General features: G+C 37.4%; 1 protein-coding gene across 15 annotated transcripts in view; it reads left to right on the forward strand.

Annotated features, from left to right (window-relative positions):
- Positions 1-17,594, forward strand: part of TRPM3 (transient receptor potential cation channel subfamily M member 3) — a 936,946-nt gene that overhangs the window by 667,940 nt on the left and 251,412 nt on the right. For all 15 annotated transcript variants that reach the window (XR_006272993.1, XR_006272994.1, XM_043487226.1 and 12 more), the window contains exon 6: positions 11,862-12,033. Coding sequence is in view for 13 of the 15 variants with exons in the window: in XM_043487226.1 (XP_043343161.1) it covers positions 11,862-12,033 (172 nt within the window). In the remaining 2 variants the exon portion in view is untranslated. The remainder of the gene's footprint in view (positions 1-11,861; positions 12,034-17,594) is intronic.

The raw sequence follows: 17,594 nt of genomic DNA on the forward strand, positions 1-17,594 counted from the left end.
TAATTAGCTCAGTTGCTTAATCATTTTCAAAGAATGCTGGCACTGCCTTTCTGTGTCGTTTTTGTTTGTCTTCTAATTCTATATGATTGCACAACGGCAGTACTTATATTGTGTTCACTTGCCTTGCTGGGTTAGAAAAATCACCTCTAATTCATTTTCCTCCAATTCTAGCTTTTTTTCTTTGATTTTACCTCCTCACGTTCTCCTCTTTTTCACTCTCCTTTTCTTTCTCCCTGTATTTCTTACCAGTGCTACACCTATAGGAACTTGTGCCTATGCCAGTAGGGCTTACTTACATTATCTGATTTCCCAATGAAAAACTGGTCTTGATCCCAGTGCAGAGAGCAGAAAAAGCCACTTATAAGTTCAGTAAAATGTGCACATTCGTTGTCCCTGCTTACAGGGGTCTGACAAAGGCAAGTCGTGGCTCACCAAGATCCAAGTGACATTGCAGAGAGATTGAGAAAAGGAAATAAAATTGGCAGGTTGTAGAAAGCACAGGAATAGCAATTGTATTTTTGTTCTTTAGTAAATCTTTGACCAAGATCTATTGCATTTCAACCATTCTGGCATATTTTCCCCCAAACTGGGAAACCAGAATATGCATAGGATTTCTCAGGCTCTTATATAATAATAGTGTTTGTTTTTCAGTGATAGTGTTTATAAATTATTTGGAGCAAAAGTGCTGTTTCTGGTTTGCAGGATTTATGACATAGCTTAAGAGACATTGTAATTTATGTTTATTATGCTAATGTGATAATTTAAAATGAATATGATGTCAGACTATCATAAAAGAAGTATTTGAATGAAATATTGGTAGTAACTGGTGAAAATTCCCCCAAAATTCATTGAAATCGAAGTGTTGTCTGGTAAACTTTTTTAAGTAGTTACAATAATTTTCATAACTAGCTTGATTTAATACCTTCTATCTTTTTTCTTCCATTTTATATAAACAAACTCATATGTAGTAAACATCAAAAAGGAAACCTTTTGATATCAGACATCAGGTAGCAGAGGAAAACAACCAACATATTATTAAAATTCCTGGCCATTTCAGAATTCTATCAAAATGCAATCATTTGAAAACATAGGATTGTTGCATTTTTGCTCAAGTGTATATCTATATCCCAAAATAAGATTGAAGTGGCACAAAATAAATGTCAAGGGAAATCTAGGAAATTTACTTGAAATAAATAAAAATATAAGGATAAAAGAAAGGCTCTATATCTAATGCCAAACATTTTATTACAGTAGATTTATATCCAAGCCAATAGAAAATATAGATCATTTTATCTCTATGGGACTGGCTCTCAGTTGAGCCTTTTAGAAGCTGAAAATTCAATTGTTACCAGAGTTATGTTATTGATAGAAGTAGTAGGCATCACAGTTGTATTGCTATTCCTCTTAGAATTTGAATATACCTTTGGAATGACACCATAAATGCAAATGCTAGTCCTAAAAATAAAGAAGAAAGTTCAATTTGCCCTAGGGAGTGCTTGTAGGTACTCTAAAGCACTTACCTCCCTTGAAGTCTTATCTCTGAACTAGATTTTAAAGATACAGGACATGTATCTTTGGATTCTGACTTCAAATTAGAGCCACACGCATAGAGGATACTCAATAAATATTGAGGAAGATGATTGACCATGATGAATTCAGGCTTCTGGAAAAACAAAACATTATGGGGAAAATATATAATAATGAATCTTATCTGGTTCACAACTTTACCACAACTTCATCTCTACTCATTACAGAGCTTGAGCATACTATAGTAACTATAGTGAGGAATTTTTTTACCCAAGCATCTGCATGAAAAACTATTTTCTTACATAGTAGCTCAAATTGGGAGGTGAATGGTGAAAGCTCTACCTGTTGGGTAGGGAGACAAACAAATGTGGGGGCAAACAGGCTCTTCTCTAACCCCTTTGAATCAGATGCATGATCCTCTTGACTGAGTGATAGAATTAGCCTTAATTCTTTAAATGTGAATACCTTCAACTCTGTTTAACCAAATCTTTTCAATTAATAAATAAAAACAACAGAATTTAATGAAGAATAATGCTGGCGAATACTGATAGGATAACAATTGTTTGCCCTGCTGTTAGACCTGAAAATGAATATTGTTCAGCTCTGAAGTTTAATTCTGCCTCTGTGAGTTTCTGGACTATTCCTACTGCTCCTTTCTTCCATGGCCCAGAATCCTATACTGCCCTCAAACGAAGCTCAAGCCCCCGTTCCACCAAGACGGTTTCCCTGACTTCACCCACAGTGTCATATCCCTGATTACAATTCTCCCACAACTATCTTAGTCCTCAACTTAATTAAAAACTCACCAAAAATAGGTGTTAAATTGTTTTCTTGTTTGTCATTAACCGTTAACATGATCCTCTGCATGAACATGAGGCATTGACATGTCACTGAAACTCTGAGATTTGATTTCTTTGCCTCTAAATTGACTATAAAAATCACTTGCTCTCTCTGTTTTATACAACTTCCATGAGCATAATCATAATAGTAACTTTAATTTATGCATGTGTGTGTGAGAGAGAGAGAAAGCTCTTATTTGAGGAAGCTCTCTGTGACTATATATATTAAGCTTCTGAGCTATGTTCTATTTCATAAGAAAACTAAATAATGGTTAGAGCCAAGATTCACTGTCTGCAAAGCCCATACTCTTAATTAGTAGTATGCCAGGTGGTCTATAAGAAAATATTTAACGATATTATGTTTTTATTGTTAGTTGAGATACTGGCAGGTATTTTATGCCTATCGATTGAACTCAAAAGTAGAATGAAAAAAAGTAGTCTCAATGAGAGTGACCAGAGCCCTTTTCTTTGTCCCTAAAATACTCTGAATCTGCAATTATGATTATGAAAGTGTTGCCAGTGTGAATTGGTAAGAATATGATGTGGGGAACTGAATGGCCGAGATTTACATCCCAGCTACACAATTTATTACTTATGTAATGTCAGGCAAGTTTCTTAATCACACTGTATTTAGTTTCACCATCAGTAAAATGGGAAGGATGATAGGGAGACTAAAAACAACAGTTTCTGAGTGCCATTATAAGAATTAAATGAATTGTGATTTTCATATGACTCATTTCAGACTGAGCTTCTTGCTTTACAAAACAGTCTGGCCCAGAATTGTTTCAGGTAATTTAACAGTTTCTGAAGCCTTTATGATTTGTCTTTTCCCAAATTTAAATTAATAAAACATGGCAAATGAAAAATCTAGACATGATTACAAGAAAAAGCACTTTTCATCTTAACCTGAGGATGGAAATTGTGTTGGGTAGATTTTCAAAACATCATCTCATGTGGTTGTTAAATTATCTTGAATTCAATGATATCATCTATTTTCCCTAAACTATACATTTATTTTCAGAATTTTATAACCTTTAAAAGTTGTTCCCTTTAATTGGAAAGTGTTCTTTTGATGTCATCATTATAGTTTAGGCCAAGAAATATCAAGTTTAATAATGGAATTGATGGATAATTCTAGTACAGTTTTCAACTCAGTATATTTTTCACTTCAAATGCAAGCCAAATGTGAACTTCATATTGTAAACTCAGAAAACCTCCCAAGAGTGTCCTTACGAGATATTTGTTGGACTTCTATGACAGGTTAGATAAGATATATTCAGAGGATGTGAGAGGAGAAATTGAGACAAGGAGACCCAACCAATGCTGTTCAGTCATAAAGCAGCCAATACTAGCTAAACCTGGACCGCACTTGGGTTCAGGACTACATCCAGTCGCATGAAAATGCAGATTCAGTAAGCAGTGTTGAATTTGGATTTGGACGTGTTGGTTTCAAAGTTCATTTGAAATATCTGTGTGAAATTGTCCAGCAGGACTGTGAGAAAGCTCTTGTTATCCACTTAGTTTCAGAAGGTGCCTGCATATAGCTGACAACTGAAGCCACTGCAATATAGGACAGGATTCAGGGAGGGCCTGAGGATATCCCAGATCCTGGTGTTAGCCAGTATTTAATGGTTGAGTAGAGAGAAGCAGCCTGCCAATGGAGACCAGAGGAAAGGCTAAGAGGGAGGAGCAAAAGCAGAGTGTTATGGAAGTCAAGGGAAGAGTGTGCTTCAGAAGGATAGAGTGAAGGGCAATGCCTAGTGTAACTAAGGGACTAAGGAAGATAAGGACTTGGAAGCATTCGCTCAATTTATCAAGACAGACATCATTTGCATCACTGATCAAAGCTGCTTCAGAAGCCAAATGAAGGATCAAGCCACATTTCAGTAGGTTGAGGAGGGGCAAAAAAGTAGAGATGGCAAGTAGAAACTTACCTTTTAGAGGTTTGGCTGAGATGAGGAGAAGGGACGTGAGTAGCCAAAGGGAACCATAGTTGGAGGGATTTTTTTCTTCAAAACTGGGAGAGATTTGAGTTTGTTTATGTTTATGGTATAAATGGAGTTGGGGATGGTGAGGAGATAATTGATTAAATAAGTCCCAGAGTGGCCCTGTGGTGATGAGAGCTAAAGGCGAGATTAACCATCTGTACCCTTGTAACCAAAGGAGAAGAAGCAAAACTAAGTGGGCAAAGAGTTGATGGTAGGATGTTGACGTTTAGCTGGAGGTTTATCATTTATCACAGAGATAATAATATCAACACTATTGTAGAGCTTAATAAGTGTCAGCCTCCAACTAAGCACTTTACACAGACATTTAATTCTCATAATGGCACTCAAAAGTTATTTTTAGTATCCCCATTTTACTAATGAGAGAAACTAAATATGATGAAATTAAGTAACTTGTCCAGTGTTACATAATTAATAAATTGTGTAGCTGGGATGTAAACCTAGGCCAGCCAGTACCCTCGATCAAATCCTTACTTGTTATACAATATTACTTGTCCATATACGAGCAGCTGTCATTTATTTGAGTTCATTTGTGGATTGTTTCATGAGTTTTACATCTCACTGAACCCTAAAAATGCCCCAGTGAGGTGGTCTATAATCACAATAATCTCCATTTACAAATAGAGACCCTGACAAGCAGATGGTAAATAACCTGCTTAAAGTCAACCAACTGGGAAGCATGTAAGCATAGGAGTCAGCTAATCTGTTGAATGAGGATATACAGTGTTTGGGGTCAGACATATGAGGAGAGTGGAGGATGGTAGTCATTGCCCCAGTGGAGAACAGGAACCAGGACTAATCAGAGCCCAGAGATGGAATGCTAGGCAACTCAGAGAACCCAGGGTCACTAGAAGTCATGAAATTGTGATGCCTCAGTGAATCCAGCTTAGAGGGAAAAGAAACATTTTGAAAGCTCAAAGAAGATAATAACAATACACTATTATATTAGCTATTTATCACTGTATAACCAATTACCCCAAAACTTAATGGCTTAGGAGATATTCATTATCTCACAGTTTCTGAAGATCAGAAATTTGTGAATGGCTTACCTGGGTAGTTCTGAATTGGGGTCTCTCTTAAGGTCACAGTCAAGTTGTAAGTTGGGGCTACATCATCTGAAGACTTAAATGGGGCTGGAGTGCCTTCTTCCAAGGCACCTGGCTCACCCCAGAGTAAGTGATTCGAGAGAGAGCAAAGAAGAAGCCCCTTATGACCTAGTTTTAGAAGCCACACACCATCCCTTTTGATTCTATGAATACTTAGAAGTGAGTCACTGAATCCAGCCATACTAAGGGAAGATTTTCAAAGAATTTCTAAATATATTTTAAAATCACCCCACTGATACATGGTGATTTCTAAAGCAAGGAACCCTTTTCAAAACTTAAGGTCTTTTCCCACAACCAGTAAGCCCTGTGTCTGAGTGGTAATAGTCTCCCTCAGGACAGGGCAAAAGGAGGCGAGCCTATTTGAGCAGAAAGCCTGAAATGTGTATGGTGCAACTCTCTGAAGCCCATGAGTTGAACACATTTTCAAAGTGCTGTAAAATGATGCATTTGTTTTCCTGTGGATTTTAATAGGAGTCAAGCAGCTAAAGTATTTGGGCATTCTTTACAGTTGGATTTCTGGGTTTGCTGGTTTCTTGTTTGGATGGCAGAGCTGAGAAACAGTGTCTGGGTTTCATCGTGACCCTGCTTTATTCCTAGACTTCCAGCTGAGCTGCTTGAATAGGAAACAACAAGCCAGTGCCCCGTTAGCTCAGGCTTCACTGTAATTTTAAGGATGCACTGTGCCTTTCTTTTTTTCTTTAATATCATTCTCTCAGTCCCCTTATTTCTTCATCTCAGACACAGAGGTCGTTTCCCACTGCTCTGCAGTGTGCCCTTTTCTCTCCCAGAAACGCACGCCTGGTCCCAAGAGAACCCTGCCACTCCTTTTGTTTCTCTCTCTCCAAAGCCCAAACCCCATTTTGCTGCTGCTGCCTTTCCTGACCTCTGTCTACTATCTAGTTTTAGAGGCTTCATCTGGAAATAATATGATCAGCTGTCAGAAGGATTTTAATGCCTGGCTGAGTCACTGACAAAAATGTCCCAACAGCAAAACCAACCATGATGTCCTTTAGAAATTTAAAATCAGGCTGGGTCCTCTGTCTTTCCTCTAAATGTCTCCTGTCCTGTAAAGGAAATGAAGGCCCACATGTGATTTAGAGGGAACAGGGTGCTTAGCGGGGCAGATTTGGCCAAGACACTTCACCTCTCTGAGGCGCTATAGTTTTGTCTTTAAGCATGAAATGGATTCATCCGCTTAAAATTGTCTGTCACAGTGCCTGGCATGCAGTAAGTGTTAAGAGAATGCTAATTTTCTTCTTGTAAAAATTATAATCATAGTGTTATTAAGAGGGAAAGAGTGATTCAGTGGGCTATACATCCCCTACCCTGTTATTGCCTGGGCAGATTGATACACACCTCACCAGGTAATAAGGTCTGGGATTGCAGAGGGCTTGTGATTAATGACTCAAAAACCCGATTTAGCTCAATTCAGTTCTATTCAGGAAAGAAGTCACAGATACCTAAACTACTCTTGCATTGTGGAAAGCACCACAAAATGGAAGAGACCCTCAAGGTATGAGCAAACTACTTTTTGGTAGTCAAAACATATAGCAAGTCATTGTTCTGTACTAACCTGAGAAAGGCAAGTGTATTTTTTAATACAGACTGTTCAGACTCAACTTTAGAGATAGAAAGCCTTTAGAATTTATAGTCAAGTCCTCTACCTTACAGATGAGAAACTACCATCCAAAAAGTTTATTTTGATAAATATATTTTGAACATTTATTTCAGATATTACTTAGATGCAAGATTATATGTTTCTTTAAGCCAATTCAGTACTTTCCACATACATTTCCTAGAGAAATTCTGTGTGTGAATGAATAAATGAATATGTTAGGTAGTTAGAATAGGAAAAAGGAGTCCAAAATGACAGTGGATAAAAGACAAAGAAGGGAGAAGCATGAAAATGGAACAAAGGAAGGTCCGAGGATGGGAGTGAGAACCTCAGGTGAAACACACAGCCCTCCTGGCTAGCCCAATTTACATAGGGCAAGCTCAGGGGGAGGAGAAAAAAACATATAAAAAGAGGAGCCAAAATTGAGCCCCTCTCTTTATTTGGTCGACCTGCCCTCACACCTTGAGGATGTATTTTCCTTTGCCTGCCAAATAAAACTGAGCAGTAACTGAGCTGTAGCACCATTTCAAATTTTTGCTGCAGTGAGACAGAACCGAGGAAATTACACACTCCCCCGACAAATAAATTCAAAAACTTGCCCAGGGTCACAAATCAGTAATTAGAGGAATTACAACTTAAAGTTCCATCCCTGACTTCCTACCAGGTACTCCTAGGTGAGACCAGAACATGCATAAAAATAGCTAGGAAAATTCCAGCCAGTGTCCTATATCAACTCCCACAAGATTGATTTAAGTCTATCCAAGTAGAACAAATGCTCCTGAATGATGTTCAATTCTTCCACAATGTGTCTAGATCAGTTCTCTCCTGACAATGATAATGGCCCTACAAATGTCTTATATAAAGACCCTCCACCTCATTAACTCCTTGAGCAATTCATGTTACATTTCCTCTTTGTTGAAAAGTCAAGGTACACAGAAGCCTTGGAACCAGACATTACCAAGCAGCCAATACAAAGTGGTGTACAATAGATTAATGAATGAAATACTAAGTATCGAAAATCCATTTCCATGCAGATTTCCCTTCTATGTATAGATACCAATGTAGTTACCAATCATGAAGATCACTTGATATGTAGACCTTTCAAACACCATTCACCCTTCTAAACACAGATTCCTCATTTGAACTGCAAAACACAGAATATTATTTGAGTGATTCTCCTCTCAGTTCTGTCAAGGGTGCTATATAACATGTATTCTTAGGAGAGAAAATGATCTGTTATATGCAATCAATACTGCAGAACATTAAGGTTTGATTCTCCCAGGAAACACTGGCTGAGAAATGTGCTGGAGTAATCTGTATACCTACAGGTCACAGTTGTTCTCGCTATGCACACATGCACATGCCCATACACACATGTTTCCAAAAACATCCTCTTTTTATGAGCTCTTAACAATAAAAATGGATGCATTACCTCCAGAATTTTGTCAGAGGGAAAAATTCATTTGTACTCATGTGCTACAAAGTCATTATTTTTTTCTATTTGAAAAACATAACAGGAAGATCAGCATATCTTTTGTAGATATGCAAATTGTAAGTTGAACAAAAATAGACTGCTGGTATGTTTGTTATGAGGAATATTAAGTAGATTTTGTAGAAAAGTTGGACCCAAGTGCATTCCTCTGAAGTATTTGGGAAGTTATTTCCAACTCTTCATTTAATCAGCAAACATTTCCAGAATATCACCATCTTAAATGACCTACGAGGACATAAAAAGAAAAAAAACACTTGTATATTTTAAGCAACTGAGTACTAATTTGTTTTCTTTACTTATATTGATTAGCTTAAATACTTGTGTTAAACAGAAGTCAATGATTTGTCTCCCATCATTTCATTTTGGTCACTAGTTTGCAATTGGAAAATCAATTTATAGTTGGTAAAATAAAGCCCGACTTGACAGGGAATTCACATTTGTAGATTGCCTGAAAAATCTACCAGGCATGGTGACAGTTACAGTAACTGTACTTGCCAGTTACACTATGATCTCATCTAATCCCCATGAGGTTAGCAGTTTTATCATTTCCCTTTTACAGATTAAAAATGTGAGACTCATATTCACACACTGTTGACAGAAGTGGGATTCAAAGAGATTTCCATGCCCCCAATGTTCATGATTGTTCTAGGAGTCAACATACCTTCCTCCAGTGATGACTAGAAAATAATTTAGGACATTTAACTTATTTTTTGGATTTATATCCTCTATTATTCAGCAGAAAAAAACCTCTGCCAAAATATAACCACCTTTAAGTTATCTTAACGTAAGATTCAAAGAAATGGGAGCAGTAAAATGAAGAAATTAAAATTCACTAGTGACACTGTAAACTTGACCCTCCTATCATAACTAATTCAGATGTTTAGTATTTCCAAAGAGCTGATACACCATGTTTCACAAGAAAAGAAAGTAAAAACTCTGAAGACTGAAGTACCAATGTCCTTGGAATTTTGTGGTAGGGAAAACAGATATATAGAATATAGTCAGATGATTTAATTATGTTCTTTTAATCTCAGATCATGGTAATTATGTCAAGTTGACCCAGAAGCATTTTCACTCCTTTATTCATTTGAAAATGTCAATGTCACTTATGGTCTTTAATTAGGTTCCCAAGAATTAGAAAACATGCCCCGTATCTCAGCTAGAACAAGTGTCTAGGGTTCACCGTCATTAACCTCTAGAACTACATGCCCCTCACAGAACTGCTTTGGGGTTCCGTCTTTCTTGGCATGGAGCCTTGGGGAACTGCTGTTAGGAAAGAGATAACAGTAACCTAAAGCGTTTTCTTTTGTCCAAAAGTACAACGCATAGGCACTTTAAGAATAGGAGACCATCCAAAATAAAGCACACTTTCCTTTCCACCAAAAAAAAAAAAAAAAAGAATAGGAGAAAGTCTTTCTGCTAAGTCTTTTTCAACAAAGCATTAATATTTATTAACTTGCACTCTGCAGTAGAATGAATGTTTTATGATCAAAAACAAGTAACAACAAAATGGAAATTTTGACCACAAGCGACCTACTCTTCCAGTGATAAAGAACTCAGGATGGGGTTAGCCAACCACTCTCTCTGTAGTTCAGGGGTGAGGGGTCTCTCATTCACTCATCTAGACAAAAGAGTAATTGAATACTGCTCCATGTGATTACTGGAAGCAATAATCACAAATTTATGGGCTTCCTTTATCAATGAGAGCCAACAAGAATGAAGCCATGAATTAATGTTATATTATGCTATATTAACAAATAAAGACATATTTAAAAGGACTGAAGGATATTTTAAAGCTCAGAATTACCCATTTAAAATTTAAATTAGATCACTTCCCAAACAATTCAGATAAGAGAGAGTTTTTAAGTTTCAACTTTGAATAAAAGCATGTCTGTCTCAAGTTTTATTTAAATTAATTCATTCACTATTCATTGAGTAGATTCTGTTTGCCAGGCACATAGAAATGTGGGGTTTTGAATCAGCATCAAGGTGTAAGATATGACTTTTATGAGATCTTTTCTACTAACACTGTCTTTATTAAATCACTTTTTAATTCCTTTATCAAACTACTCAATCTTACTACAGCTTTTCCTGATGAGTTATTTCATACCAAAAATGAACAAGAGCATCTCAACTCTATAATTAATGTATACACTGCATAAAGACACAGAAATAAAAGCCCCTTCACATTTATTTCTGTCTTGTCAATTTCAGTGATTCAGTACAGAGCTAACTGTATGGAGATTGTGTAATAATGAGTTTGTTGAATGTTCCTTTTCATAGTCTTGAGTGAAGTTTTTACCTAAATATTCTAATACATCATTTTGTTTCCATTGTGTCTGAACAGTTTGGGAAAGGGGAATGAATAACCATGGATTTTGGAATCAGGCAGACCTGGATGTGAATTCTGGTTCTGTGTGTAGTAAACTCTTATAAAATCTATGCCATCTCCATCTCTGTTTCCTCATATACACAAAAAACATAACAGCATCTACCTTGCATGATTGTTTCAAGGAGGATAGATAATGTATAAAGCAACTAACTCACAATAGGCTTGTTTTTCTTTTTAGATCAAGTCTGAAAGACCATACTAAGCATTGTTCTGTTTTAGGTAGTATAATTCACCATGAAATTAAGATAACACAACCAAAAAATACAACAGAGATGAACATTTTAAGCCTGATTCATATTCATCTCATGGGACAGTAATTTTTACATTCAGCGTTTCCACTGAAGGTATCTAATAAGAACAGTGTAGATTTTTAAATAATAGACCTTCAGATTGCTGAATGAGAGCAGTCACTCCTACTTAATTCCCACCCTCCATTCCTAACCCTGCACTATACTCCCGAATCATGACTGCTCTTCTGTGCCTGGTAGAGTGTGGACATGATAGAGAGAAGAAACATAGAAACAAAATAAACCTAAAAATTATTTTTGGTTCATCAGCATATATAAACAATCAACTTCAAAATGAAACAGACACTCACATGCCAGTTTTTGAGAACAATAAAATCACAAATTCTTCTTTCTGTATAAATCCAAAAATTAAATAAATACATAATCCTTTAAGTATAATCATGCTTTGAATAGAACATGTACTATAAATCTTGCTTCTACCTGAAACAATATTAAGAAGAGGATATAGACTGGTCTTTCACTGTTCCAAAGAATTTATTTCACTTCTCTCTCTCTCTTTCCTATCTGTATGATTCTCCTTTTCATATTTAGTACTCTTTTCTCTGACTTCCACCCCTTCCTTTTGAAATTCTACAGGTTGTCCGGCCATATCAGACCATGTCCAATCCCATGAGCAAGCTCACTGTTCTCAACAGTATGCATTCCCACTTCATTCTGGCTGACAATGGGACCACTGGAAAGTATGGAGCAGAGGTGAAACTTAGGAGACAACTGGAAAAGCATATTTCACTCCAGAAGATAAACACAAGTAAGTCTACTACTGTCTACTCATGCCTCATAGCAAATAGGATGGAAGTGAGGAAATTTCAAATGCAGACCATTATTTCTACATGGCTAATGGTTAGAATTAGAGGAAGTCACCTAGAGGGGGATGACTGGAGGCTCAAGAAGTGATTACACAATTAGTGAACTCAAGCTCATTCATTATGTATGAAAAATCCAACCCCGTCTGGAGTTTATAAATGCAGATAAGCCTTTCTTTCCAAACTTTTTTCTACATCCTTTACACAATGCTCTAAGGAGGAAAAGCACCCTGGAGAAATTTTTTCCACTTATTAAGCTATTTTGGGTGGCTATAAGAAAAGAAAACAGTTTTTGATCTTAGCATAGATCTGGCTGTGCAAAGGCATTTCAAGGGAACTGACATTCTATGTCTAACCATCTTGATGAAACTTTAATTCTGTCTCCTAATTTTATGTATGTATTCATTCGCTGTCTCTAGATACCTACATATTTAGATATATGTGTGTATTTATGGGTACCATGTAATACTTAGCCTATGGTTACACTAAAATTATCTCTTAAGTACTTATGTGTTCTATGCAATATTTATTATGTACCCATTTAACTGTAGAAGGTAGCATTGTAAAAACAATGATGCTCCTGAAATCACTAAATGGCTTGCATTTAAATATAATAGAGATATATAAACAATCCACTGTCCTTCCTCACAAAATAAAATTCAGTTTGTTTTCACAAAGTAACACATGGCTTCATGGCAGATTTAGGCTTTGTGGTAACTGTGTGTTCTATCAGGGAAACTTGGCTTTAATTGATTGAACTTTCAAAGCCTGCAGTTCCAAATAATAAAAGATTTTCTTTGGCTCAGTAAGTTTTCAGAAGTTCAGTGTAACACAATTCAACAGGTCCAAACGGCTTTTCTCATCTCTTGTCTTTTCTCTGCATCATCCAGAATGGATTGCGCTTGCTGTCGCCACCTTCCTCCCAGAACTGGGATGCCAGACCTGTCAGACCATAACTTGTCTTTCCTATATTCTGTTTTCTGGTTCCACCTTTTAGGAGCCAGTACTGTTTTAACAGTCAAGTTTTATACCTCCATCTTTTTCACAGAGAAGTCTGGAATAATAAATTGTGAGGTAGGCCTGAAGTCAAAATTATATTAGAAAACTCTCTTCTATCTAAGAAACTTCAATAGTCTTTGGAAAGAGAAAACACAGGATTACCAAAAGGTAACCATCTTTTGCAGGAAAAAACAGTAGAAAAGACTAGAGAATCCATTCAGAAACCAGCAGAGATCAAAAGTAAAAAAGCACTATTGCCAATGGGTAGTTGTTATACTGAAATTGAATTTTATTATAATATTTGGTAGAAAAGCAAATCTTATCTAATTAATGTTATCTATTTAGGTTTTCATAGTCTATAGGATTCCTTTTCTTTTTTTAAACCAGCAGGTTAAAAAGGAGCCTAAATAGGAGTAACCTGAAAGCTGAAGGAGACGGAAGCAAGGTAGACAAAGAGCAAATGCAGGTCAAGTTCAGTGCTTAGTAATGAGACCAAATTTGTCCAGACACACAAAGCATGCCATTGTGTCAGGTCCTGAAGGCAGCTGGGCCAGATGTATTCATTAGTGCTGTGAAGAGAGCTAGGCGTGTACTTGTGTAAATTGTATACTCAGCTATGGAGGTGCCAGCGGGAGCTAAAACCTAGCCAGGCCTGTGTGTGCCTTATAGGCTGCCTGAGGAAAGATACTCTTTCCTAATTGGTCATTCCAGAGAAGGCACCCTTTTTTAATTCGGAGATGTGCCTTTCTCCAAAGCTCCCAGAGGTGCCATCTGTGGGGATGGCCCTGCAGAGGAGGCTTGTGGACAGTGGCTGGGCCTCCCTGAGGAGCAGAGCCCAGCAGCATAGAGTTGAAGAGCAGGCCAAGGCGCGTGGCATCAGGGATTCTGGAGAAGCCAGGACACCATGTACACGCCTCATGCCATTCATGTGACACTGGACCCTTGCAAGGATATCAAGGCAGGTAGTGACATGCACACATCTTGACAAGTGGAGTCCCAGTCAGAGGTCTAGGCCACAAAGTAGGGAATAAGCACAGATCCAGGTCCCAAGCTGAAAGACAGGTCAGAAAAGCTGGCTTGAGACGCCTGAAATGCTTCAAGTCCACAGATAAGATTAGACCTCAGATCTGGGGTAGGGGCCGAGCCCCTTAGTTAGACTAAATGATAGTCGCTGGAACAGAATGGGGGTAGGGAGAGGCAAATAGTCATTTCATTCATCATAATTTATAAACATAATTTTCCTCCTTGCTTTAGGGACTGTATTTGAGGCTTTAAGAAATCCATAGGCTTCCATTCAATGCAAATAATTCAATGAGAAGAGGGTTAAAGATGCCCAGAGGAAATCCCTGAAGTCACAGGAAGTTAAAAGGCTCAGGACCAAGACTTTGCCACAAGTTGTAGTGAATGATGCTATGAGTTAGCTCTTCTACCAGTTCTATCCCTGAACTTGGTAGTGGGAGGATGGCCAACTTATTCAATTTTCCAGGGACTTTCTTAGATTTATCGTTGAAAGTTCCATGTCCCTGGGTCTGCTCTGTCTCAGGCAAACACAGATTGTACATCACCCTCCAAATCAGACTCATGAGTCATTAGCTCTACTTCTCTTTTCACTGCATTTACCCCACAAAGCAGGGAAGGAACAACAAGGACCTCAGAGCTTAAGGAGTGACCCAGACTTCTGGAAGTAAAGAAAGACCCTGGAGATGTCCACTTAGTGGACACTAAGAACTCGGAAGTCTCCAGAATAGGACTGACTGAGAAATAAAGGGGGAAAGTTGACCTGTTTAAAATAGGAAACAGCAGAAGTAAGAATATAAACTGTTAATGCAATTCTGCTCTCTAATCTGAACACTCTTTTTTTCTTTATAATTAACAATAGTTTGCTTCTTATTAAATATAAATTTCTATTATATAACTATTCTAAAAATTACATCTTAATTTCCTTCTTCAAAAGTTTAAGAAATCTATAGTACGACAGGAGAACTCAAGTTTAGGAAGCCCTAATTTAGCCTCCTGAAGATTAGGCTCTCCAGCAAGATACCAGAGTAATACTATCACCACCTTTTATGCCTGGGATGACTCCAGGGATGTCTGAACACACTCAGCATTTTCCTCATAAGGCGTGATTCCTCCTCATCACTTAGGGGTGACCTGCATACCATAGGAATCTTTCCACGAGTTTATTTTCTCGCATAAATGACAATCTTCTGAAGAATATTTTCCTTAAATATTAAGTAAATCTTTCTCAAGAGACTTTTAAGCCCTTTCTCATCAACATGACAATCATGAATAACAACGTACTACAAGCACCAGCGTCTCAGGCTTTTCTCAGTGCTCTGGCATTCATTACCTCATCTCTCCCTCCCCCACTCATTCCTGCCGTCAGCAGTCCTTCCTGAAGTGTTGTCATTGGTTACTGAAGGGCTTCTTTGTTTTGAAAGGAGAATCTTTTTGGATGTGAGTGGCTGAAGAGCACACTTCCATTTGCAGTTTTCTAAACTTCAGATTTAACGTGCAAAGCTTTCCCCATCGTGCCTTTAGAAAACAAATATTTCTTGAACTCTTATTATGTACCAGTCATGATTAAGGGCCAGAAAAGCAGCAGTAGATAATTCATTGAGCCAAGTCAAGAGGGGCAAGCAAATGAATAAATAAATAGGTAAATACATGTAGTAAGAAAGCCATTAAGAAAAATAAAACAGAGGAAGGTATATATGTGTTTCTCATGGGTACATGTGCCTGCATGATGCACATGTGTGTATCGGGAGGAAAGTTTAGATTAGGTGATCAGGAATGGCCTCTGTGATGGTATAATGTGTAAGCAAAAAACTGAATGAAGTCAGGGAGCCAGCTCTGGAAAGAGTGAAAGCAAGAACAAAGACCCAGGTCCTTATATGCCAGTAGTATAAGCTGAGATGACAAGCTAGATCTTAGAGTTGGATTTTATTCTAACAGATATCTGATCTGGCAAGTTACAGCATCCCCCTAATGGTTTAAAACATCACTCTGCTGTTGTATGTAGAGATCTGACTGATATGGGGGCAAGATTAAAGGCAGATAGATGTTTCAGTAGACTATTATCATAATGCAGGTGAGAAATGACAGTATTTCAAATTAGGGTGGTAATAAAAGTAGTAAAAAGCAGTAGATTCAAATATATACATATATGGTAAAATATACATAACATAAAATTTACTATTTTAATATTTTTAAGTATGCAGTTTACTGTGTGAAATACATTTACCTTGTTGTATAATCATCACCACTCTCTATCCTCAGAACTTTTCGTCATTCCAAACTGAAACTCTATATGCATTTAACACTGGCTCCTCTTTATTCTCTCTCTCCAGTCCCTGCTAAACGTGATTCAACTTTATATCTTTATGAATTTGCCTGTTCTAGACACATCATATATGTAGCATCATACAATATTGGTCCTAAGATATATTTTGAAGGTAGAGCTCAAGAAGAGTTGCTATAAATTGAGTATTCAGGAGAAGGAATAGACACATCAAGGTTACTGCACAGTCATCCTTACAAACACCAGCGTATTCTTAAAGAACAGGGCTAGCGGGAGCCCCTAATGAGTAAGTTTTTACAGAAAGAAAAGGGAGTTGAAAACCAGTCTCAGGGAAGGCGAGACAAAGTTCTTGAGGAGGAGGGAGATGTTGAGATTCAGTCCACAAATGAAGAATGTGGCCCTAGGTAGGTCAGGGGAGTTGCATCCTGGGTGAAGGCAGAGTTTATGGGCACAGATGTGGATGGGATGGAATATTTTCTGCTGGGAAGTTTGGGTAGTTCTCTATAGATGCCTTCTGTATCTAAAGAAAATAATACAGGAGATCATTGGCTAAGAGTGTGAAAGGGGAAAAGGTATAGAAGATTATGGAGAAAAAAAGAGAAAACAATTGTAGAGTCCCAGAGAGTGAGCCAACTAGGGAAATGTAGGGTTGCCCACTTGGTATTTGTGGTCATAGCTTTACAGAGGCATGGATCATCATTGCTGTGAGTTTTTTTTTCCAGGCACATTCAGCTTGAGTAGGAAAATAAGCATAGAGTTAGATTGAGAACCTGTTGGGATTTTGCTAAGCAAGTATAAAAGAGGAAAAGAGAATCAAGGGAGTGAAGTTGCATGCACTCTATATACCTATAGCCCAGGAGTATTTTCAGTATCTGAATGAAAGCCATGCTTCCCCACCCATATCTGTGCCCATTTATGACAGCATAAAATCATTCATCTAAAAGATCAGAATACGGTGCAGAGAAGTGATTAAGAGAATTCTCAAAGATGACCCACATCCTTAGTTAGTATTCCCAAGCATTATATTAATTTCAGACTTTTAAATAAAAAGCATTCATCATAAACAATCCCTCGTATTTATTTTATTGTTGTTCACATATTCATTTAAGTTGAATCAAGTTAGCACAATGCTGGGAATATAGTAGCTATTCAATAAACACGTGTTAACTGAAAGACTGAATACCAAGGGACCACTCCAGAAAGTAG

The sequence above is a fragment of the Cervus canadensis genome, chromosome 14, assembly GCF_019320065.1.
Source record: "Cervus canadensis isolate Bull #8, Minnesota chromosome 14, ASM1932006v1, whole genome shotgun sequence".
Taxonomy (NCBI): Eukaryota; Metazoa; Chordata; class Mammalia; order Artiodactyla; family Cervidae; genus Cervus; species Cervus canadensis.